Below are 22,267 nucleotides of genomic sequence, written 5' to 3' on the forward strand. Positions count from 1 at the left end.
ATGTCCCCACGCTCTCTTTACCCTGATGACAGGGGAAGGTCCAGGCAGGACACCTGGGCTCACTCCCACTCCAGCCACACCCAGGAACTACGTTCAGGTCACTTGGTGTGCCTGTGCCCATGTGTGGGCTCATTCTCAGCCCCTAACCACCCCAGGCCTCTTTTTTCAAGGCCCAGAACTTCCGTGTGTTCCTGGACCATCCCTAAGTCTCTGTGTCACAGGAGCCAGTGCTTCCAGAGCCATGGGGACCACTAAGGTGTCCTAGAACCTCCTTTCTCAGGGCTGTGAGCTACATCTGCAAGCTGCTCTATCTTTCCTGTCACTCAGGCAGGTCTTGGCTGCAGATGGTAGCCGCTTACGACCACACACGGGGTGGAGAGGTCGGCTCTTGCTGCATGTTCTAGAGTCAAACCTCAAGTCACTGATGAATGTAGACCTCCGTGTCCTGTATTTTCTTTCTAGTTCCATGGATTCAACCCAGGGCTCTTGTACATGCTGGCCAAAAGCCCTACTGTTAAGCCATACCCACAGCCCTTCCCCTAGTCCCCTTTCCTATTTTGAAGTGGCCATTGAGGGGGGGGGGGGAAGGCACATGGAAACGATAGGGTCGATGAATAAATAACTCAGATTCTCTTTTTTTTTTTTTTTGGTTCTTTTTTTCGGAGCTGGGGACCGAACCCAGGGCCTTGCGCTTCCTAGGTAAGCGCTCTACCACTGAGCTAAATCCCCAGCCCCCAGATTCTCTTTTTGACTCCACACAGGGGGCGCAGCTCAGGCTAGGGTAAAAGTCATGAGTTCGTGACCCAGCTCTGACCTCCCAGTTTGGGGTGTTTGAGGTAGCAGTTGAGCCTAAAGCCTGGCCCTGTTCTAGTAGTCTTGGAGACATGCGGACCCAGAACACGGGGTTATGTGCTGTTCTCCTGACATTCAGAAGTTTTCTGAGAAAAATAAGGGCTACCTACTGATCCACTAAGATGGCCCAGAGCTCTCGAACTTCTGCTGGGCAGACAGGCTGAGAGGGAAAATTCAAGAGCCCCTGCAGCTGATCAGGGATGGGCGGCTGCTTCGAACCTGTTCTCAGTGAGGATATGATCTGTGACCACCATCCAGCATGATCAACAGAGTCACAGAGTGTGAGCTGACCATACTCACCAGTCCCAGCTCCCCAGTGGCTGCTATTTCCAAGATCTTCGCAGTGAGGGCCAAGGCCCCATCCCACCCATGGAAGACAGCCCGAGCACAGATGGAACAGGTACGTTTTATTTGGACTTTCAACTTGTTCAGAGAGCACTTGGCTCTCTCTCCCCTCTACAGGCCCCCTTCCCCATGTCCCCTCTCTGGGGAACACTCAGGGTACAATGACAAGTCTCTGGAGTCCTTGGCCCCTTCCCTGCTGACGTACCCCTCACCCCCTGCACAGAGGAAGGAGGGGTGTGGGGAGAGGGCCTGGAAGATTTGGATCAGAATGGCACATGGGATGACAGTGGTTTTCACTGGCATCGGCCGGCCAAGGCCCCAGGGAGGCTCAAAGTGAGGGGTGGATTCATAGTGGGCAGCAGACTCCCTCAGGAGGCTCCCACCTCAGCCTGGGGCCCCAGCCTCCCACTCCCCTGTCTTTCTAAGGGGACGACTCTGAGGTAGATTTCACAGAGGGAATGGGGGGTGGGTTTGGGAAGGGGGTTAGCTCTTTTGAAATTGATCTCCACAGCACCCAGGTCCCAATCTCAGGTTCTGGCCTGGGAGGGAGGGGCTGATAACACCCACCCAGCAAACGCAGGCTGAGTCACACTTGGGCTCTGGGGAACCTGTGGTGTCAGGAGCTGCAGTAGGGGGCAGGGTGGAGGCATCTGCCTTGGTGATCTGCACCTTAGTGCCAGGGGCTCCTGAAGGGCCCAGGCCTGTGAGGCTGGTGCAGTCCCCTGGACTGAGGGTAATGGCCCAGGAGTCCTAGCCTCAAGGCAGCCCCTTTGGGCTGGATCATCCAAGGCCTGCAGGGTCCTCCCACCCCTCTGCCACCATTCCAGTTTCCCAGGGTGTACAGAGGGGGAGAACAGAGCTGGCCTGCAGTGACAACAAGAAACAAGATGCCTCTTTCCCCAGTACCACGAGCCCCAAGCTGGTCGGTCATGAGACAGAGGGCTGGCGTCGGTGTGCAGGGCGGGCTCTGAGACCCTACCAAGAGGTTCTTCCTGGAAGAACCCAGCCCAGGAAAGACAGACATTGGGAAGGGGCTCCCAGAGCTCTTGACACCTCTTCCTCTCCCTCCCATGAGTACTAGACTTCCTCTTGGAGACAACCCTGTTGAAGGACAGAAAGGCAGAGAGAGGTGGAGGGTATGTCCTCCTCATCCCAGACCAGATCCCCACTCCCCAGGAGGAACCAGGAAGATGTGGGAGCCTTGGTCGACCTCCAGGAAAGAGCCGGAGCTGGGTGGCGCCTGGACCAGGGAAGGCGGCACACACATCGACTCGGTAGCCAGTGGAGGTATCTGGGGGCCGCAAGGGGCGGGGCCCACGAGGTTCATGCAGCATTCAAAGTGAGAGTTCGGGGTGATGAGAGAGAACAGAGAAACAGTTGTGGGAGAGGTGCCCTAGATCTTGCTGTTCTCCAGGTGGGAGTCAATGTGTTTGATGAGGGCATCATCTGGGTACCCGACAGGGAAACCCAACTGGCAGAGGGGGCAACTTCGGATGTCGGAGCCCACCGTCTCCATCAGTAGCTGCAGGAAGAAAATGAAGGCACTTAGAGTCCACCTCACACCCCAGCCTGCTCATACCAGGGAGGGCTACAGCATGTGGAGCCTGGGGAGCCTTTCTGCAGCACCACCCTCCACATCCACTCCAGTCACAGCTCAACATTTACACTCTGCCCATAGGGCTAAGAAAGCCTGTAAGAGTCACTGCTCAGTGAGGGGCACGTCCGTGATGAGGGGACCACCCTAGACATGCATGCTTCCAGAGTGACTGGCACAGTCAACCTAAACCACACACAACCCCATGGTAATTTTGTCTGGCTTTGGAACAGATGTCAGGCCTTCCAAGTGGCAAGGGGCGGCTGTGACACTCAGGAAACATTAATTTGGTGAAAGGCTGAGCCCTGAAATGGGCTAGCATGCCGGACAGACAGAAATGGGCTAGCATGCCGGACAGACAGAAATGGGCTAGTCTTCTGGGCAGACAGGAAAGAGCCCAGGCTCTGAGGCCTGGGGGAGGGAACTGAATAGGTAGGCCTGTCCCTAAGTGGGTCCAGGTTCTGTCCCTTTTAGTGTCCCATCCTCTGCTTGCCAACAATAGTGTGCTTGAGCCACCCATCCCAAAATTACTTTAGGGTTGCTGCCTCTTCCTAAACCCCTCCTAAGGCAATAGCATCATTGTCCTCCTTTCACGGACAAGACAACGGAGAGAACTTGAAGGGGCTTCTTCAGACACTGTGCAATGGAGTCGGAATCAAAGCCGGGACTGTCACTTTGAGGACCACACTTTTAATAGTGCAGGTGGGGGTGGGGGCTTATTACTACCAACCAGAAAAGGATGGAGGGGGAGACTAAGCTAGGATGTGTTTGCAGGGTCGTCCCTGCCTACCATGTGTGAAGATGAGCAATAAGGTGCGACCGCAGAAAAAGGGCAGGCTCTTAAGATACCCAGGCCGAGGGAAGCAGGACACTACTCACATTGATGGATGGCCAGGACTGTGCGTGCTCAGCGTGGGCATAGGCGGTGGCCGCAGGTGACTCTGGGATGGGGAAGCCCGCACAGAATGAGGCGCAGCGGATGGTGCTCGCCTCGGGACTGGGCGGGCTGGCGGGCATGGCCCACTCCTCTTCCTCCGATGGCTGTTTCTCAAAGCGCAAGCGGATGCCCTCGAAGGCTCGGCGCGGGCTGAGCGGCCTGCCCGGGCCGTAGAGCTCTCCGCCATAGGCGCGGGGCTTAGGGAGCGTGGCAGCCTCGGCCTGCAGCCAGGCGGGGGAGGCAGCAGCGTAGGCCGCCCCCTCCGCTAGCTCCGAGTAGCTGCGGCGGCCCTGGAAGCCGGCCTTGGCGTGGTGGCTGGGCGGCTTAGCATAGGCACGCTCGGCCAGCGTCCTCTCCCCCGGTGGTGGCGGTGGCCGGGGCTGCGGGGCCGGGCAGCTGGGTGGCACAGGCGAGCGGCGCTGCGGACTGGGCGACTGGCACGACGGCGGCACCGGCGAGCGGCGCTGTGGGACCGGCGACGGGCAGGACGGCGAGGCGGGCGAGCGGCGCTGCTGGGGTGAAGGGCACGGGGGCACGGGCGAACGGCGCTGTGCAGCGGGGGACTGGCATGGGGCACAGGGCGGCGGTCGGGCAGGTGGGGAGGGTGAGGGGCACGCGGGGGCCGGGGAGTGACGTTGTGACAGCGGTGAGTGCCTTTGGCCTGGGAAAGACAACGCAGGACAGACTGGATGGAGAGGCAAGCCAGGGGCTTATGAGGGCAATGCCCATCCAGGGAGTGGAAGATGACTCCTGGGCCCAGCACCCCTGTTCCCACATCAGGGACCTGCAGGGCTCAGGCAGTCTCACCTGCATTGCGGGCCTGTTCCTGTAGCAAAGTCCTCAAGATCCTCCCCTGCAGGGAACTCAACTCCCGAAGGCGACCCAGCTCCTCGGTCAGTTCTGTATAGGCCAGTGCCAAGTTCACCCTGAGGTCAGAGGGCAAGGGGTGAGGAAGAAACGGGATGTGGTTCTGCCCTGGCTCTAGAAAAGAACTGCTCTGCCAAGCACAGTTCACACCAACCCCAGCTACAGGGATCCTCTGTGCCTTTAGATCTACCTTAAGAGCTGCCTCTTCCAGGGAGCCTCCCTCTGCAGGGATCCCACACTGGAGCAGAGGTCCCCTGTCTAAGGCAAGGGTGTGGAATAGAGAGATTCCAAGATATCCCTGGACTGAATCTCATGTGGGGACTGACCATACCTCATGTGTGAATGTCTTTCGGATTTGGGCAGAAATTGAGATTCCTAAGAAAGTCATACTGAGTTTACACAGCGCACACACTAGCACAGGCCCCTGGTCACAGCCCCTGCCACTCAGGAGGCGGATGCAGGAGTAGGAGGACTGAGAGCCTGGGTACAGATGTGGTTCAGGGTTAGGCTACTGGGACTGTGCTCTCAGTAATCTGGGGACACCACGGTGTAAACCTGCTTTTAATCCAATCACAGTAAGGACTCTGGGAGCTAAGCCCAGTGCTCAGGGAAAACAAGGCCTACTGGTTGGTTGTTTAGGGAACCCAGTCTCAGGCTCCATGGCCACCACCCCACCGAATCTCAGGCCCCATGTTTGTGAGATGCATCGTCTGCTCCCCCACCTTCACTTCACAAGTCTGGGAAGAAGCGATGCCTTCCTATCAGAGTGGGAAGTCCAGGTGTGTCCCATACCAAACTGGGGACTGCTCCAGAAAGTCTCGGTTTTTAGATTGAAAGCAATCCGAGGGCAGGAGCTGTCTGCTCGAGTCAGACTAGGGGCTTCTGGAAGACAGGGTCCTGCTGTGCACACAGCAGTGGGAGCCAGGGGGAGCTCGGGACAGTGCAGCTGTGGAATGTCATGTCTACCCACAAAGCACAGTTGCTATCCTCATCCACCTTCCCTGCTGCATCCCAGGTGACAGATACAGGTCATCTCCTTCACACCCTGCCTGGGAGATCTCACCTGCCACATTCAGTTCTCCAGGCCCCTTGCTCCCTGCTGGCTCCCTTGTCAGGAGCCACCCTAGTTTCCACAGCCCAGTGCCTGACACTCTCCTTGGAGTGGAGGGAAAATGGAGCTACAAGAAACTGAAGAAGCTCCTAGCTCGGACCCTCTCCAAGATGACACCGGGGCCCTGAGCAAGCTGATACAATCCTCTTAGAGCCACAGGTCACCCTCACAAAGACTGAGACCCTGGACAGACTGAGGCACTCTGACCTCCTCCTGACACCCCGCAGTCCTTAGGGACATGCCCTTTCTCTGGCAGCTCTCTCCTCACACACCAATAGTTGAATAGGCTACGTACCAGAATGACTCACCACAAACACTGCCAATTCAGTGGAAAAAAATCTCAACTTGACAACACAACCCAGAGCCTCACACGTGCGTCTAAATACACACCCTGCTTCCTGACTTCCTGGCCACACCTGAGAGCCTTTTCACCGTCATGACTCGAGGGAGGACAGGTCATGTGAGCAGCAGCACATGCAGCCCTGGGTGATGAACGCTGATCATGGGCCAGGCTTGGTGCTGGGACCTTTGTTTGTCTTCATCACTACTCTAAGCCAGTGCACCTCACAGGTAAGAAAGCCGGTACAGAGGTAGTCACTTGGTCATGTCCTTAAAGCTCCGAGAGGATCACCGGCCTCCCCAAATTCCAAAGTTCAGGCTATCAACATTACTCTTACGGCTCCCAAACCTCAGGGACGTGGGGGAAATCAAGTGAGAAAGCAGAAGGAAAGGGAGGAGGAAGAGGCCCAGGTGTTCAGAGAAGTACGTGTGCCCTGGGAAGAGTGAAGAAGGCTGACAGGCATACAGGGAAAGGGAAGGTCTTGGTGGTCGCAGAGCAGTGACTCGAACACTTGCTGTTGGCACCTCAGCCCTCTGGGTTAGCATCTTTAGAGAAGCCGGAGTACAAGTCGCAGAGCTGGCAGGAAAGGGGCTCCCTCTCCTTTTTGACTTAACCTTTCATTCATCCTTCTCTCCAGTATTCCAGGGATCTCAAACCCCTCCTGGAGGCATTTACCTTCACCAGCACTAGTAAAGCACCTACAAACCGGAAGGCCCAAGACTTGAGCACCTTCTCCCAAACCTGTCTGCCTAAGAGCCGCTTCTGAGCCACACAGGCTCCCTGTGTCAGTGTAGGGAGGATTCAGTGGGGCCAGAACTCAGCCAAGTCATGAGATCAGCTTAAAGGCTGGGGGAAAGCCGGGTGAGGGTGCAGCTGGATTCTGTGATCCTGTGACTGTGGACACAGTTAAGGGTCAGAATGAGAGGTGGGGGGAAGTCAGGCACCGCTCAGAATAAGGCTTGGAACAGAGCTGGGTGTGTGAGGAAAGGGCTGCTCTGTGGCAGAGCCATCACTGGATGCAGACCTGGGAGGAAAGCAGAACCGGCGTTCCCAGCCCTCCTGACCTCTTCCATCCTTACCCATGGCTGCCCCTCGCTGCCCCAGCCACCCCACCCAGCAGGGGAATTTAGGGGCCAAACTTTCCACCCACCCACAGGCACACCCAGCATCAGTCTTCCCGCCTGCCAGACCCTCAGGGAGGGGACCACAGGCACCAGGCCGTGGAGCGGACTTGAGGTTGCGGGCTGGCGGAGGAGGAAGTCGCTTTGCAACAAGCCAGTGCTCCACCACTTCCTTTCCAGAGCCTTGAGCCCTTCATGCTCCTCTGCTCCTCGACCAGCTATGACTTGTGGTCCCCCGACCCCAGCTCTTCATGGCACCCTCTACCAGGCAGAGCCAGATGGCTGTGTGTCCAGAAGCTTCCCTAGATACAGCGGGGCTGAGCAGCCCACGGTGTGGCAGGAACCAGGGTCCCTGTTTGCCCAGGCCTGTCCCTGCTCACACTAGTCGCATAATTAACAATGTCCCCCTTTCACTTTCAAAAGTGATGCAATCTGGTCAACAAATCACATGGTCACCGTCTTATAAAAGCCCTCCTACCTGCAGAGCCACGTGGGCCAGACCAACAGTGATCCTGGTCACTCCACGCTGGGACCTGCCTGGACTGCCGGTCCCTGGTTCCCCAACTTCTTAGTGCCTCATGTTTACCAGAGTAAGATGAAGCTCTGTAGGGGCGGCACCTGACCTGGGGTCCAGTCTAGACAGACAGGTGTGGACGAGAAAGCCCGAACTAGGGCCTCGGCCTTTAAGGTGCAGGATTAAGATTTAGTATGCTGGATGCTCATGTCTATAATCCAAGCACATGGGGAGAAGAGGCAGGAGGACCATCATAGGTTAAAGGCCGGGCAAGGCTACATAGTGACAGACTGTCTCAAAAAAGACAAAAGTGCCGGATACAGTGGCCCAGGCCTTTAATCCCAGCAGAGGCAGCCGAGTATCTGTGAGTTCCAGGCCAGCCTGATCTACGTAGTGAGTTCCAGTACTGCCAGAGAAACGCAGTACGACCCTGTCTCTAAATAAATAAATAAATAAATAAATAAATAAATAAATAAATAAATAACCCAGTTGAACTTGGAAGGTAGAGCTAGGGGAACAAGGATGTAAAGGCATCCCCAGTTATGTAGCAAGTTCAAAACTACAGGAACCTCTGTCTTAAAAAACAAAAACCAAACCAAAACTCAGCCGAGGAACAACAAAAACCACGCAGTGATAACTGATAAGGTGTGCAATGTCTCTACAGGGAGAGGACGCCAAGAGCCGCTCTCAGCTCCGGGCTCAGCTCTGCACAGGGTGGAAATGCCTTCTGAACCCACAGTCCATCAGACCAGCAGAACCCCTGCCCACCCTCAGGGTGCCCTGCGGCTTCCAGTGCTAAGTTCTTTGTGCTCTGGGTATCAGGCCTGAGGAGACTTAAAAGAAAGGAAGTAGAGAGGGTGAGAAGCCTGAAGGAGGCGGCCTTGGGCTTACTGCTTCTGGGGGCAGGAGGCTAAGCTCAGGGTACACGGGGGTCTCCGACTTCCGTCCTGACCCACCCCACACTGCCCTTGACCTCTGTGCAGAGTTTCCATCCTCTCTCTTCTGAGTTCACACTTCCCCACCACTAACCACAGCCCACGCAGAGGCTTGTGGGTGGAGAGAGGGGGGTGGGAGGAGTGGGCGGAAAAGCTCCCAGGTTGCAACCTGAGCCCCCCACATTAGGAAGGAAGAAAGGGCTGTAATTCATGATTTTCCCCTGGTTATCTATAGTGAACCTCATCTTTTCACTGGGCCCCTCACCAACAAAAGACCCCTCTGCCTTCCAGAGACACTGTCTACTTAGAGCCCTCTCTAAAATGCCTCTGTTCCCCAGCATTTGCCATACTTTCAACAGCCACACCCAGGAATCCACAGCCCCAGAGGGGAGGGGACCAGGGGCATCCTCCAGATGCCATCTTGACTGGGACCTTCCTGGGTCCTTTCCTCCCTGAACATCCTTACAAGTTCTGTGAACGCCATCACACCCCCCCCCTTGCCTTCCTCTGTGACCATTTGGCTCCTGGGGCTGTGACCAGCAGGAAGCAAGCTATGCATTAGAATCTTACCCACAGGTCAGACCTGGAGGGCGCCAGCCTAGTATGTCTGGCCTGGCGTCAGTCTTGCTTGCTGGGAGTCACTGGAGGTTAGAGTTTGTGGGCAGGGGGCTGAGAACAAGGGATTGCCACCTCCAAGGCTGCTCTTAAGCACAGACAGCACTGGGATGGGGTTCATACGGGCAACTGTGAAAGGAGCTGTTTTAATGGAGGATCACTGTGTTCATGTTGGCTGCCCCAGAGAACAAGCTGAGTCTGAAGGCACCTTCAAGATAGGAAGAGTTATACCTAGAGGCAGGCTGGACTCAGGAGCTGCCCCCTCTCCAGGTAACTTGGTGCTAGCATTTCATTCCCAGGAAAGCCCATCAATGAGATTCCCACTTGCCATGGAGTCAGCAGAAGTAAATAGAAGAGGAGGATTGCTGATCCTGGGAGCCAGAGAGAGGTGACTGAGCCATCTTTAGGTAGGAAGACGGGAGGAGCCCCAGTGAATTGCCTGTTATTAAAAAGGCTGAGTTTATAAGAAAATAAAGCTACCAGGAGAGTAAGGACTTCTTCCGAGAATTGATTCTCCCACGCTGGGGCTGTCCAAAAGCATACAGGCTAAAGGGAAGAAATGAGCAGGCAGGGCCTGCTAGACTGACGGAGATCCAGGGGGCCTGTGGTAAAGGAAGCCACACACAAGTCTAAGAGGAGCCCACCACGCGGGAGAATTGCCTTAGCCCGCTCCCTTAGGTTGGAAGGGAAGGGACTGCCTTGTCTAGAACAAGCAATGTTTGACAGAGCTTCGGAAACACCTTTGGGGATAGTGTTATCTGTCCCTCGTCCCTCACACACACATATCCCTGGCCCCTGAGGATCCTTCCCTTTTTGCCTCTTCCCAAGTTTTACTCCACTCTCACATCTGACAGCAATGACTGACTGACTTCTGAGCCCTGGAGGGGATCCCAGGGTCCAGAGAGACAAAGGCTAAGTCAAGAAGGCAAAGCCTTTCCTCAGCCCAGACAGAGTTCCTGGGCTCATAGCCTACGTGATTATATGTCAGCTGTGTGTGTGTGTGTGTGTGTGTGTGTGTGTGTGTGTGTGTGTGTGTGTAACTTTCACTATGAGAAGGGGGGCTTGGAATCACTGACCCCTCATGGTGCCTTTGGCATAACCTCTGGGTTAAGCAAAGATCTACACTGTCAGTGTGTGTGTGTTCCAGGTTTGAACAAATGGGGTTCAGTGATCCCAGAGCCCCAACCACAAGCTAGGGTGGACCCTTCCTACCAAGCTCCCTCCCAGGCCCACAGAAGCCTAGCTGAGGGAGGGGTCTCCCCCATCAGTCTCACAACCTGGATTCTCACCCTCTTGGCTGTCCTTCATCCACCCAGGCGCTCACCCTGCTGGGGAGAGGAAGCAAGGGGGTACCCCTGGCTGGCTAGAAGCTGAAAGGAAACCTGTTGGGAGGGAGGGTCCTTGAGACTCTGGGAACTAGTTATGCTGTGTGAGGGAAGGCTAGCTCCTCCCTCTCTGGGCCTCAGTGGTCTCTGGTAAGGAACCTGTACCCCTCACCTCATCTGTCGGAGGGGAACTAAGCACAGGGAAGTTTAACCAGTTTCTCAGAGGATAAGCTGTGAAAGTCACCAGGCTCCCTTGGTGCTCAGCACATCCAAGGCCCCACTGTCATGTTCCCCACAGATAAAGATATTTTCTACCCGATCCCTCCCTTTTAATAAACAGACAAGGCAGGTCAAATCCCAAATGAGGGAGACCACCTCCCTCCTCTCCAGTCAGAGTGGGTAACCTGACCGGCTGAGTTTTGTTTCTGAAGTAGAAAACTTGGTATAGAGAACACAGAACAGAGCGGCAATGCCACTGAATACATCTCCCACCCCACATGGTGAGAAGAGATGGGCCTGGTCCAGACCCAGAATACTTCAGAGCCCCTCCCCGTTTCCTGTAACAGGGGCAGGGTGGTAAGCAACCCAGGCACCACACCCCAAGACCTAGAAAGACAGGTCACTGAAATCATGTGGACAGACGGAAAGCAAACGAGGGAGACCTGAGAGACCCCTAGCGTGTGGGGTTGGGAGGGCAAGGGCTAGATAGGACTTACTGATCGTCCCCAACTCTCTTTACCCAAGCCATGCCACATTCCGACTGGTTGGAGGCCAGATCCTGGGGAGAAAAGTAAGAGGTCAGAGCCAGCCTCACCTCTGTCCAGACCCTTTCTCGGCTATTCTGTGCAGCTCCAAAGTTCCCTTTACCTGGGCCCGGGTCTCCTGCAGCTGCTTCAGCTCTCCCTGAAGCCGCTCACATTCTGCCTGGAGTTGCTCCTCCCGGAGCTGAGCTCCCCGAGCCTCCCCCTGCGCAGCCTCCAGGGCCTCTTCCAGGCGTCTCCGCTCCAACTCACTCACACTTACACTGGTAGGGCCAGGCCAGCCTGCTATCAGGAGACAAGGTGATGTCAGGCAGGCTTTAGCTGCCTCCTCTGACTCCCAGATCCACACAAAGAGAAAATGGAGGACAGGGACTCAGTCCAAGGTACTGAGAGGAGACAAACACCCAAGGACCAGATACTATTACAAGGGAAGTAAGGATGGGTTCTGGAAGGCGTCTCAGATTAGAACCAGCAATCAGAAGCATTCTCAGGGACCTCTACTAACCACACAGCCTAGGGGGACTGAGTGGGGACGCCCTCTGCTGGCACACCCAAGAATTGCATGATCTAGATGGCCAAGGGATGTCAGTGGGAGAACTTGTGAAAAGTGTAGCTAGGGTGGAGGAACAGTTGGAGAGGAGAAAGGAATAATTATGAATAAATTTAAGATACTTAAGATATGAGTCAGGTGTGGCGCTACATGATTTTAACCCCAGAACTGGGGAGACAGAATAAGGAGTATTATCCAAGTTCAAGGACAGCCTAGCATACACAGTGAATACCAGACTAACTGGGGCTGTGTAGTGAGACCTTATCTTAAACAAACAAACAAATTGGAAAAAAAAAAAAAGGAAAAGAAACAAAAAGAAAAGAAACACAAAGAAAAGAAACAAAAAAACAAAAGCAACATATTGGATTGAGGCTTTAGGCAAGCCAGGGGTGTCCAGTCACACTGAAATGGGAGTCACAGCGAGTTGCAGACACAGCGAGCAGGAAGGTAGGGGTCGTTGAAATCTCACCATGACCCAAGGCAGGTCCCCCTCTCAGAGCCAGATAGTGCAGGTCCAGGTCAGGACAGGCTGTGGCAGGGACCGCTGGGGGGCTCAGGCTGGAGAAAGCTGCATCCCGGAGGCCTTGCTGTTGCTGCAGCTGTTTCTCCAAACCACAGATCTGCCGTAGGTGTGTCTCTACCAGAGCTCGCTGCAGGGAAAGACAGAGGAGGGCCAAGCGTCCATACAGGGTCAGGGAACCCTATGGGCTCCCAAACCCAATAGTCCCCCACGCTGGGTAATCATCACTCTCCAGACTGGAGCACAGACAGCTGCAGTGTCCCACACTCACGCTCCAAGTGGCCACAGGGGTGAGGACTCCTGTCCCAGTACCTGCAATGCAGATGTTTCTAGCTACTGTTGCTGCCAAGGTCAGAACTAAACCTCCTCTCTTATCACACAGGGACATTCACGCAAACACTGGGCTCCAGGTCCAGCCACCTCACTTCCTCAGGAATGTAGCTTGCATTTGCATACAAGACTTAAATACTTCTAGGCTTTGTCTACCTCCTGTATAAAATGGGGATAGCAGTACCACGCCTACCTCTTTGATTGTTGTGAGAGCTAAAATGAGTAAGTGTGCGTGCGTAGAGGGATAGGAACACTGCCTGCCATTCAGCAAGTGCCTCACTAACAGTTCCTGGCTATAAAAGGAAAATCGTCTTACACAAATGTCCCATTACCCTCACAGTGGCTTAATGAGATGGTTTGCCATTTACCCTGCTTTTCAGATGAGGGGATGAAAGCTAAATAATTTGACCAAGGTCACAGCAAGGAGTTGACAGAGACCTTGTCTCTTGACGCTGCCACTTGCCCACACACAAATGGCCACATGGCGACTCTCACTTGTTCTGGGAGCTATCTAGTGCTCTGGGCTCCCAGACTCTGTACCATAGATATGGTTAACGCATTGTGAGAGCCAAATGCATACACAGCATCCTAGCACTGCGTAGCCCAGAGGACAGAGTCACCCATGACCCAAGTGATACTGTTTTCTTCACACGGGAGGCAGGCATTCACAGATAGGGACGAATGGATACAGGGAGTGTGTACACAAGCAGGGTGTGTGTGACACACGGGCAACACACACTCACAGGGCAGGAATGCTCATATAGAATCACACCACGTCGGGTACCTCGCCCCCACTCTCTGGGTCTCACCATCTCCCCCAGCTCTGTCTCCAGGTCGCTTTTCTCCACACACAGTTTCTCGTAAGCCTGGATCATCTCCCCGAGCTGTTCTTCCTGCTCCTTATTCTTCTGCAACTGGGTAGATTCAGAGAGGTGTGCTGGGGTCAGGGCCATCCTTGACCGGGAGTGGAGGGGCTCCCCAAACTCCCTAACCCCATTCCTAATAGAAATAGGAAGGGCTGAAGCTGATTGAGGGAGGGCAGAGGCCACGATGGGGTTGGGGGCAAGGTGATGGAATCAGGAACCTAAGGGAGCTGGGTTGATGGGAAGATAGCAAGTCCTCACCTCGTGTTGGAACTGATTGAGCCGTTGCTGCAGACTGACCTTCTCCACCTCCAGCAGGGAGCCATCCTTGATTTCATACAGAGGGAAGCCATGCTCTTCTCCAAAATCGGTGATCAGCGGATACTGTGGGAGGTTAGTCCTCAGAGAAGCCTGGCTTCCCATCCCATGACCACTCTGTGCCTGAACCCCATAACATACTTCAGAGACTCCTCTCCCTTCCCTCTCCAACAGGACCCACCACTCCAAAGCTGAGCTCCTCCTCCACCCCTGAGATTGGCTGCAGGAGCAGAGTTCCTCATACCCAAAGCAGCCACTTCTTTAGGGACCAGCCAGCCTCCAGTTCTGGCCACCTCCTTGGACCCTTGGGATCTCTTCCAGCACCCTCCCACCCTCGCAGCACAATTATTCAACTCTCCATCCCATCTGGGTTCTGACCTTAATCTCATAGACTTTGAGGCGACGGCGGAGGGTGGCATTCTCTCTCTCCAGGCCTCCTAGCCGCTCTTTGATATCTCCATAGGCTGTGATGAGAGCAAAATGGGAGGCAGAGCACATGTCCCCTCCCAGTGACGGGTCTCCAGGACCATCCAGCCACACCTCACTGGGCCCCAAGGCCTCTTGGGTCAGGATGCTGATGTCATCTTCAAACATGGACTCCATGGTAAGGGCTTCAGCCCACACTGGGCCTCCTGAGAGAGCAGGACAGAGTAAAGAGGATCGCCTGGTGTTTGTTCCCAACTCTTCCAGGCTGGTCTAAGGAACCTGTGGTAGCTGTAAAGCTTCAGCTGGGAGACAGATCTCACCTCTCTCTCTCTCTCTCTCTCTCTCTCTCTCTCTCTCTCTCTCTCTCTCTCTAAGTTTCTGCCCTGTCCTCTACTGTGACTGCTTATAGAGGAAGGAGCTGGAACCAGACAGACCTCATGAGTGGAGTCAGGGGACAACTGATAAACAGGGCCAAGAATCAGCAGCAGGGAAGGGCTCTTTCTAGACCCCAAAGAGACCTGTGGATGGGAGGGCTGCTGTCCCAGCATTGGCACAGCCCTGAACCTGCCTGGACTACTCGGCTTGGTCTCCTCCCCAGACCTCCCCTTTTCCCAAGTACCTCGACAGCCGCCAAGATTCCCATCCCAGGCCTCTGTCGCCTGTATCTAAGGAAGGCCAGCGCTTCTGGACGGCCAGTCCCGCCAGTCAGCCTGGCCTCTGCGGCCCCCGCCCAACTTCCTCCCGCAGGATCCCAGAGTTCAGGAAAAGGAAGTGCCTCCCCAAGTGCACCGGGGCTGTGGCAACCGTCCAGGCGCAGCAGACCTACAGGAAGTCCTTGGCTGAGTGTCAGAGGCAGCAAACTGGGCAAGGGGGCCTAGGGGAACCAAGACCATTAAGGGAGATTCCAGCTTGTCCTATTGTGCCTGCACTCAGGGAAATGGGGAGTCCTGGGAGGGGGGCAGGAATGACTCAGGGCTCCCAAAACGAGTAGGCAGCGAGGGGGTGCGTGTGTACTTCTCCCGGCCCTGTTTATGAATGTGTGGCTGTGGCTGGCATGTGGGGGGGAGTGTGTGTCTGTGAATGAGTGTAGGTGTGCCGCCGTCAATGAGCGCTTTTGCGGGGCGGAGGACCCGGGTCAGCGCGGAGTTCAGAAGCGACCAGAGGTTGTGTGTGTGCGCGTGTGAGCACGCGTGCGTGAGCGTGTGGGTAGGGTGGGCACGTTCGGGCCGAGTGTCACGTGAGGCACTATGGGAATGTCCGAGGTGTGTGCGCGCGCTGGAGCGTGTGTGCGCTTCGGCGAGGGGGCTCGGTCCGAAGGCGCGAGTTCCGACAGTGCAGGCCTCGGCCCCCTCCCCCAGCCTCGGCTAAGTGCCGGAGAGACGCGTGTGACAGGTCTGAGTAAGGAGCGTGTGCGCCTGTTTGTCGGGCTGGCCCCACCTTTAACCCTCTCTTGCCCACGCCACCCCCCTCCCCCTACTCCGCCGGCCAGCGCTCACTACACACCCCACCCCCACCCCTGCCCACGACCTCGGGCCACCCCCACTCGAGGACTCCGTGTCCCCACACACCCCTGCCGTGCGACCCAAGCTGCCTTCCTCCGCATCCTGGGGCCGCGCGCGGAGCGCCCGCGCAGGCTACTGGGGAGGGGGCGCCCGTACGGGCCAGGCCCCTCCAGCGGTCCCTTTAAGAGCGGCTCTTTAAACCCCTCGGGCTCGGAGGACAGAAATTGTCGCCCCTCCCCTCCGTGGGGCAGAGACCGCGTAGCCCCCTCCCCCACCGCGGCCGGGCCCCGGGCGGGCTACTGAGCGGCGGCGGCCCGACCGGCCGTAGGCTGCGGGCAGCGGCGCAGGACCCTTCCCCACTCTGCTCCCGGGCGAAGCGCCCGCCCACCTGCGCCCCGGCCCCGGCCTCCCGCGCCCCAAGCCGCCCCGGCCCGCCGCGCCCCTCCCCCTCCCCCGGCCCCGGCCCGCACTCACGGCTGCCGCGGGCTCCTGCTCGCAGTCGCAGCGCACCCCTCCGCCGGCTCCCTCCCCTGACCGGTCCCGGCGCCCCCACCCCCTGGCACCGCGCGCCGCTCCGCGCCCTGCCGCCGCCGCCGGGTCTCTCCCCACCCCCTCCCCTCCCCTCCCGGCCCCCTCCCTCCCGCTCGCCCGCCCCGCTCCTCCTCCGCCGCCGCCGTCTCCTCCGCCTCCTCCTCCCCGGCTGCTCCGGGTCTCTCCAGCTGGGCCGTCGCCCGGGACCCCGCGGTTGCCACCACCACGTGGCGAGGGGCGGCGGCCCCCGCGGTGCGGCCGGGCTGAGGCTGGCAGCGCGCCTGGCGCCCACCAGCTCCCCGCCGCGCGGCCTCCCCTCCCCGCCGACCGGCGCAGTGTCTGCGGACTGTGTGCTGGGGCGCCTCGGGGCAGGAGTTGGGGTTGCACATTTTGGGAAGAAGTAGAGCTGTTTATTTGGGGGAAAATATTTTTATTTTTTATTGGTCTTCGAAGAAGAAACATCACCAGACTATCTACTCTTGGCTCTCGGAGGAAGGGGCATCGATCTGATCTATCCATTTGAACACAGAGACATTAGAGTTAAATCTAACTTTGAAAGTGAGAGTGAACTAAGGAGATAAAATGTTCGTTTGGGAAGACGGACAGCCCTCCCAAGCCCTTTATTGACGCTCCCAGAGGCCAGAAAGATGAAGAAACATCATACCTCGCCCTTTACACAAAGATTTGAGCACCTGCCAAACTGCCAGGCGGAAGATAAGTCTTTTTTGCCACGTTCCCACTGCGTGACCTTGGGCAAGTTACTTCACCTCTGACTTAGACAGGAGCTCATTCCCGACAGGCCACCCCAATGGGGAAAGAATAGGGATCAGACGCCAAGGTGCCCTGAGAGTGCCTGGGAGATGTTAATGAGTCATTTTCGTTCCCCGGTGGATTAAGAACCGTGGACAGAGGCAAAGCCAGCCTGACTGCTGCTGGGAGAGCGCCAGAGGAAAGGAAGCTGAGGGCCCTTTGCCTTGTCAGGGAGGTAGATGCAAATCCCAACTCCGTAGGCCCGGCATAAGCTAGGGAAGGGGCTGTGGTGGCGTCAGTATTTAGCTCGGAAGACTCCCTGGAACCCGCATCCACCTTTCTGGCTTCTAGCAGAATGCTTCTGAAAAGGGAAGGATGAAAGAAAAGGTCTCTTGTTCCGTGTGAGCTTTTGAGAAACAAGGGCAGTTGTCATCTTCCCCACTGTAGAGAAACATGTTAGGCTTGGGTAAACTGTTCCTCCCAGGACGACCAGCCCCAGTCTTGACACTCTTCAAAGGAGGGGATTCTCACTGGCTTGGCCTCCTGCTGTCCTGCTCCCTTTTATAGTCCAGAACACAAAGGCAGGTCAGCTCTTTGCTCATCGAGCAAGCACCAACTTTCTTAGACCATATTGGATGACCCAACTATCCTGTAGATAGAAGGCAAGCTGATTGGAACATAGGTCATCCCCCACTCAGTAGACCCAAGGGCAAGGTAGGCGTCCTTTTCCTTCAGGCCCTAGAATGTCTCTTGTGAAGTAGGAACCATGCAAGACTGGAGGCCAGGCCAGGTGTGGAGTTGTCTCCACAATTCCTGTGAGCATAGACTTGGCCATCGAAAGCCCTCCCTTGCTGGAAAGGACAGTGGGTTGAGGTACCCTCTGAGTACACTCTCCAGGATGAGTCAGCCCCTGCCTGCAGCTGCTGGCTGCTCACAGTGCAGGCCTAAGTGAGTCACCTGGTGCCCTAGAGCCAGGTGGTTCTATCCTGGGTTCTATGTGGCTGGTGGCAAAAGCCCAAAAGAATTAGAAGACTGAAAACCTGCCCCCAAGTCTGGCCATGATTTCAGCATATTCTATTTCTAGTTCTTGTTCATGTTAGACAATTCTGAGGACAAGAGCACATCCCAGCCCATGGTCAGTACATCATTCAATAAAAATATTATAAAATTACTTTGGGGCGTGTTTTGAGACATAGTTTCACTCTGTGGCATCAAATGCAAAGCAATCTTCCTGTTTTGGCTTACTTTTTCAGGGAGAGGATTGACTTTAACAAAAACTCCTCAAACATCAATGACATACTGGATACTGAAGATACAGTAAGAAGTGTCCCCTTTTTTGTTGGTTTTTTTTTTGTTTTGTTTTGTTTTCATGGAACTTAAAATCTGGTTAGAACAATCAGAAAAAAAAAAGGAATTGGTAATTAAAACAAACTGGCAGGTATAAGCCATTAATACCAGCGTTTGGGAGACAGAAGCAGGCAAGGCCAACCTGATCTACAGAGTGAGTTCCAGGATGACCTAGGCTACACAGAGAAGTCATTTTGAAAAATAAGAACGCTAGAGACTGGGTACGGTAGTGCTTGCTTTTGGTCCCCAGCACTTGGGTAGCAGAAGCAATCAGATTAAAGAAAGTTGGGCATGGTGGCCTCCATTTGTAAATCCAATACTTGGGAGTCAGTGGGCTATGGGGTAAAGTCTCAAAACGCAAGGGCTGGGAGGGTAGTCAGTGTGACTGTAAGGTGCTGAGGCAGGGGAAGCAGTAGAAGCAGCAACAGAAGAGTAGTAAGGAAGGAGTGGCTTCAGGGTTGTCTAGGAAGAGCTGCAGATGACATGGCCTTTGAGGTAAATCCTGGAGGATTAGAAGACATGTTCTGAATTATTGAGTGAATAGAGGAATGAAACTGTAAGACTTCAAAGTAGGTATTTCACTTCTCTGAGAAAGCTGGGTTTGCTCAAAGTCCTTCTAAGAACCCTGAAACCGTCTGGGCTCATCTTATGAAGGCAACAGAAGGGAAACACCAAAGGAATGGACAGGGCAGGGAGGCGGAGTTGAGATAGAAGAGGGAGCTATACTGGGCACTAGTCAGTCTGTGAGACCTTCCTAACTGGTCTTCTTGGGTGTGGCAAGAGAGGAGACAGTGCTGAAGCACAGCCCTGGCAAGCAACCTTCCTGGAAACCATCAGAGAGAGCCTGTCTCTTCTCCCGTGACTCTTGCTCTGGAGAAAGATTCTTGTCTTTCTGTCCCATTCTTGCCCAAAAAGGAGAAGGAAGCAGTATTAGGCTGAATCAAAACCAGATGTCTCAAATAGCTGGCGGGCAAAATTGATTAGATGTAGGTAACAGTACCACCTTTGATGCCTCACTTCAGGCCTCAGGAAGTTAGGGACCCCGTGGAATTGTCATGGGCCACCATGGGTAGCTGCTGGCCCCCTGTGGACAGAGGTGAAGTCAGTGGGGGAAAGCAATTCTTGCCCTAACTTCCCATTCTTTCTGAGATTTGCAGCACTTCAGAGCGGCCATGGCCTCTGGGACCGGGTTTTGGAGGGAGACCTGGTATGTTGTAGAACTGTTTCACAACCGCCTCATTTTCTCAAAAAACGATATGTATTTTTATCCAAAGTCAAAGTCATTCATGTCCGTGGTGTGGGGGCAAACCTGGGCGTTTGTGCATGCTAGGCAACTGCTTGACTGGCGAGCACATCGCCAGCTCCTCAGTGGTATGTGCTGATAATCCCAACCACATGGGAGGCTTGGATGGAGGATTATGAATTCAAGCCCAGCCTGCGTGACCTTGTTATCTCTGAAATGACAAAAAATTAAATCTGGGCATAGTAGTTTGTAATCCAACACTCAGGAGGCTAAGGCAAGAAAAGAGTTTAAAACCTGCCTGGCAGGACTTGCAGAGACGGCTCCAGCCATTAAAAGCACCTTTGCCCTTCTAGATGTCTGTGTCCAATTCCTAGCACCCACACAATGGCTCACAACCATCTGGAACTGTAGTCCCATGGGATCCAATGCTCTCGCCTGGTGTGCAGATGTACATGCAGGCAAAACATCCAAATATGTAAAATAAATAAATAATCATAAAGAAAAAAACATGCCTGGATTACATAGCAATGTTTCAAATGACTGGGCTTGTTGAATTCAGTGAAAATAGGGCAAAGAGATAGCTTATCCGTTAAGAGCACTGGCTGCTCTTGAAAAGGACCTGGACAGTTTCCAGCACTCACACGGTGGTTCACACCTGCCTCTAACTCCAGTTCCAGGGAATCCAACACTCTCTTATGGTTTTTCCAGCACCAACCATGTACATGGTACACATAATCATGGCACACATACATAAAATTAAAAAATCTTTAAAAACACAAGGCAGGGTTAGAGAGATGATTCAGTGATTAGGAACACTTGTTGCTCTTCCATTAAGAGCTATTTCATTCCCTGGACCCACCCAGTGGTTCACAACCATCTGTAACTCCAGTTCCAAGGAAGTCAATGCTCTCTTCTGGCCTCCTTGGGCATCAGACAAGCATTTAGTGCACAGACACACACACAGGCAAAACACGAACATACTTAAGTTAAAAATACTTCAGTTTTTTAAAGAAGAAAGTTTTATTAGCTGGGTAGTGGCGGCACACGTCTTTAATCCTAGTGCTCAGGACACAGAGGCAGGCAGATCTCTGTAAACTCAACCAGCCTGGTCTACAGAGTCATCTTCAGGACAGTCAGGGCTACACAGAGAAACTGTCTGGAAAAAAGAAAATTTTATTAAGCTATTGAACACCTTGTATTTATTACCCATTAATATGAGCCCAACAGGAAGTGGATTTGGGGGTTTACTGTATATCTTTATTGCCTGTAGGGTCTGATCGTCATCATTCGATTGATTTGTTATCTAATTTATGTTCAGAATCTTGTGAAATTCCTATGCCTTTTTCAATGAAATGTTTTACAAAGAAACTGAAGATTAGAAAGAGCTAACTGGGGAGCTGGAGAAATGGCTCAGTGGTTAAGAGCACTGACTGCTCTTCCAGAGGTCCTGAGTTCAAATCCCAGCAACCGCATGGTGGCTCACAACCATCTGTAATGGGAACTGATGCCCTCTTCTGGTGTGCCTGCACTCATATACATAAAATGAATGAATCTTTTCTTTTAAAGGGCTGTCTCACTAGACTGCCACTGCTATGGAGAAGTTACCCGGAGAGTCTTTGAGTCTCTCACCCTCAGTATTGTGACAGGCATCCAGATCTCAGGCCTGCAGGGAAAGCTGAAATGCATGAAGACAGCTCACTTTTGTGGTACATGTGGCCAAGGAGCACTTGAATAAAAGGTAGCCCAGGCCTCACAGGTTTTCCTGTCTGGGCTGCACTGTGCAGAATCAGCAGGTAAGGCCGGGGTAGTTTTTTTTTTTTTAAAGATTTATTTATTTATTATATATAAGTACACTGTAGCTGTCTTCAGATACACCAGAAGAGGGAATCGGATCTCTTTACAGATGGTTGTGAGCCACCATGTGGTTGCTGGGAATTGAACTCATGACCTCTGAAAGAGCAGTCGGGTGCTCTTAACTGCTGAGCCATCTCTCCAGCCCAGGGCCGGGGTAGTTAAGAAGTGTTGCTTACACAGCATCCCTCTGGCCTTTCTGCCTACCAGGCACCAAAGACTATTTCAAGAAGCTTCTGGCTCAGAGGGGAAATGGAGCAGAGGTAGAGATGGTTTAATTCAGACTTCAAATAGGAAGAAAGTTGACCTTAGGTGAGAGAGACAGACACACAGAGAGGCAACCAATGCCCCTCTCCGCAGCCCTAGTGAATTGGGTTTGGTAGTTATACTATGTATATAGCTCATTGCCATGACCCCAACACTTGGGTTGGTGCAGGATAACGGTAGCAATTCCCAAGGCCATATTGGCCATCCGCAGCCCTCTCAAACTGCACTTACAGGGGATCTGATGTTCTCTAGCTTCCTACAGGTATCTGAATGCATATCTGCATGCTTTTGGTACACATAAATACACACACACACACACACACACACACACACACACACACACACAATCTTTTTGCTTCTAGGAAATAGCATCTCACTATGTCACCCTGGTTGGCTTAGAAGGATGTGGATCAGGTTGGAGTTAAACTCAGATTTGTCTGTCTCTGCCTCCT

At 54.2% G+C, this 22,267-nt stretch overlaps 1 protein-coding gene across 8 annotated transcripts; it reads right to left on the minus strand.

The window, feature by feature from the left end:
• Positions 1-1,240: 1,240 nt before the first annotated feature.
• Tbkbp1 (TBK1 binding protein 1) lies at positions 1,241-16,432 on the minus strand. 8 transcript variants are annotated; one of them, XM_039085315.1, is made up of 10 exons: positions 16,301-16,432; positions 14,277-14,530; positions 13,842-13,964; positions 13,527-13,631; positions 12,337-12,517; positions 11,424-11,602; positions 11,273-11,334; positions 4,536-4,654; positions 3,671-4,389; positions 1,241-2,719 (listed from the first exon to the last, which is right to left on the minus strand). In XM_039085315.1, exons 2-10 carry the CDS (start codon positions 14,499-14,501, stop codon positions 2,591-2,593), a joined length of 1,842 nt encoding a protein of 613 aa, XP_038941243.1. In that variant the 5' UTR covers positions 14,502-14,530; positions 16,301-16,432; the 3' UTR covers positions 1,241-2,590. The 8 variants fall into 8 exon arrangements, with proteins under 8 accessions (XP_038941243.1, XP_063124564.1, XP_063124565.1 ...); XM_063268494.1 differs by having other exon boundaries at positions 13,842-14,021; XM_063268495.1 differs by lacking the exon at positions 16,301-16,432 and adding an exon at positions 15,893-16,064 and having other exon boundaries at positions 13,842-14,021.
• Between the last annotated feature and the right edge of the window lie 5,835 nt (positions 16,433-22,267).

The sequence above is a fragment of the Rattus norvegicus genome, chromosome 10 (assembly GCF_036323735.1).
Source record: "Rattus norvegicus strain BN/NHsdMcwi chromosome 10, GRCr8, whole genome shotgun sequence".
In the NCBI taxonomy this organism is placed as follows: domain Eukaryota; kingdom Metazoa; phylum Chordata; class Mammalia; order Rodentia; family Muridae; genus Rattus; species Rattus norvegicus.

What these genes read in the sequence shown, in the direction of transcription:
- Tbkbp1 (XM_063268494.1), bottom strand. Translation starts at nt 14,501, where the DNA reads ATGGAGTCCATGTTTGAAGATGACATCAGCATCCTGACCCAAGAGGCC. An exon ending in AGACAGAGCTGGGGGAGATG is followed by an intron (nt 12,518 to 13,526) that starts GTGAGACCCAGA and finishes CTTTCCCTGCAG; the next exon opens with CGAGCTCTGGTAGAGACACA. An exon ending in GGAACAGGCCCGCAATGCAG is followed by an intron (nt 4,390 to 4,535) that starts GTGAGACTGCCT and finishes TGTCTTTCCCAG; the next exon opens with GCCAAAGGCACTCACCGCTG.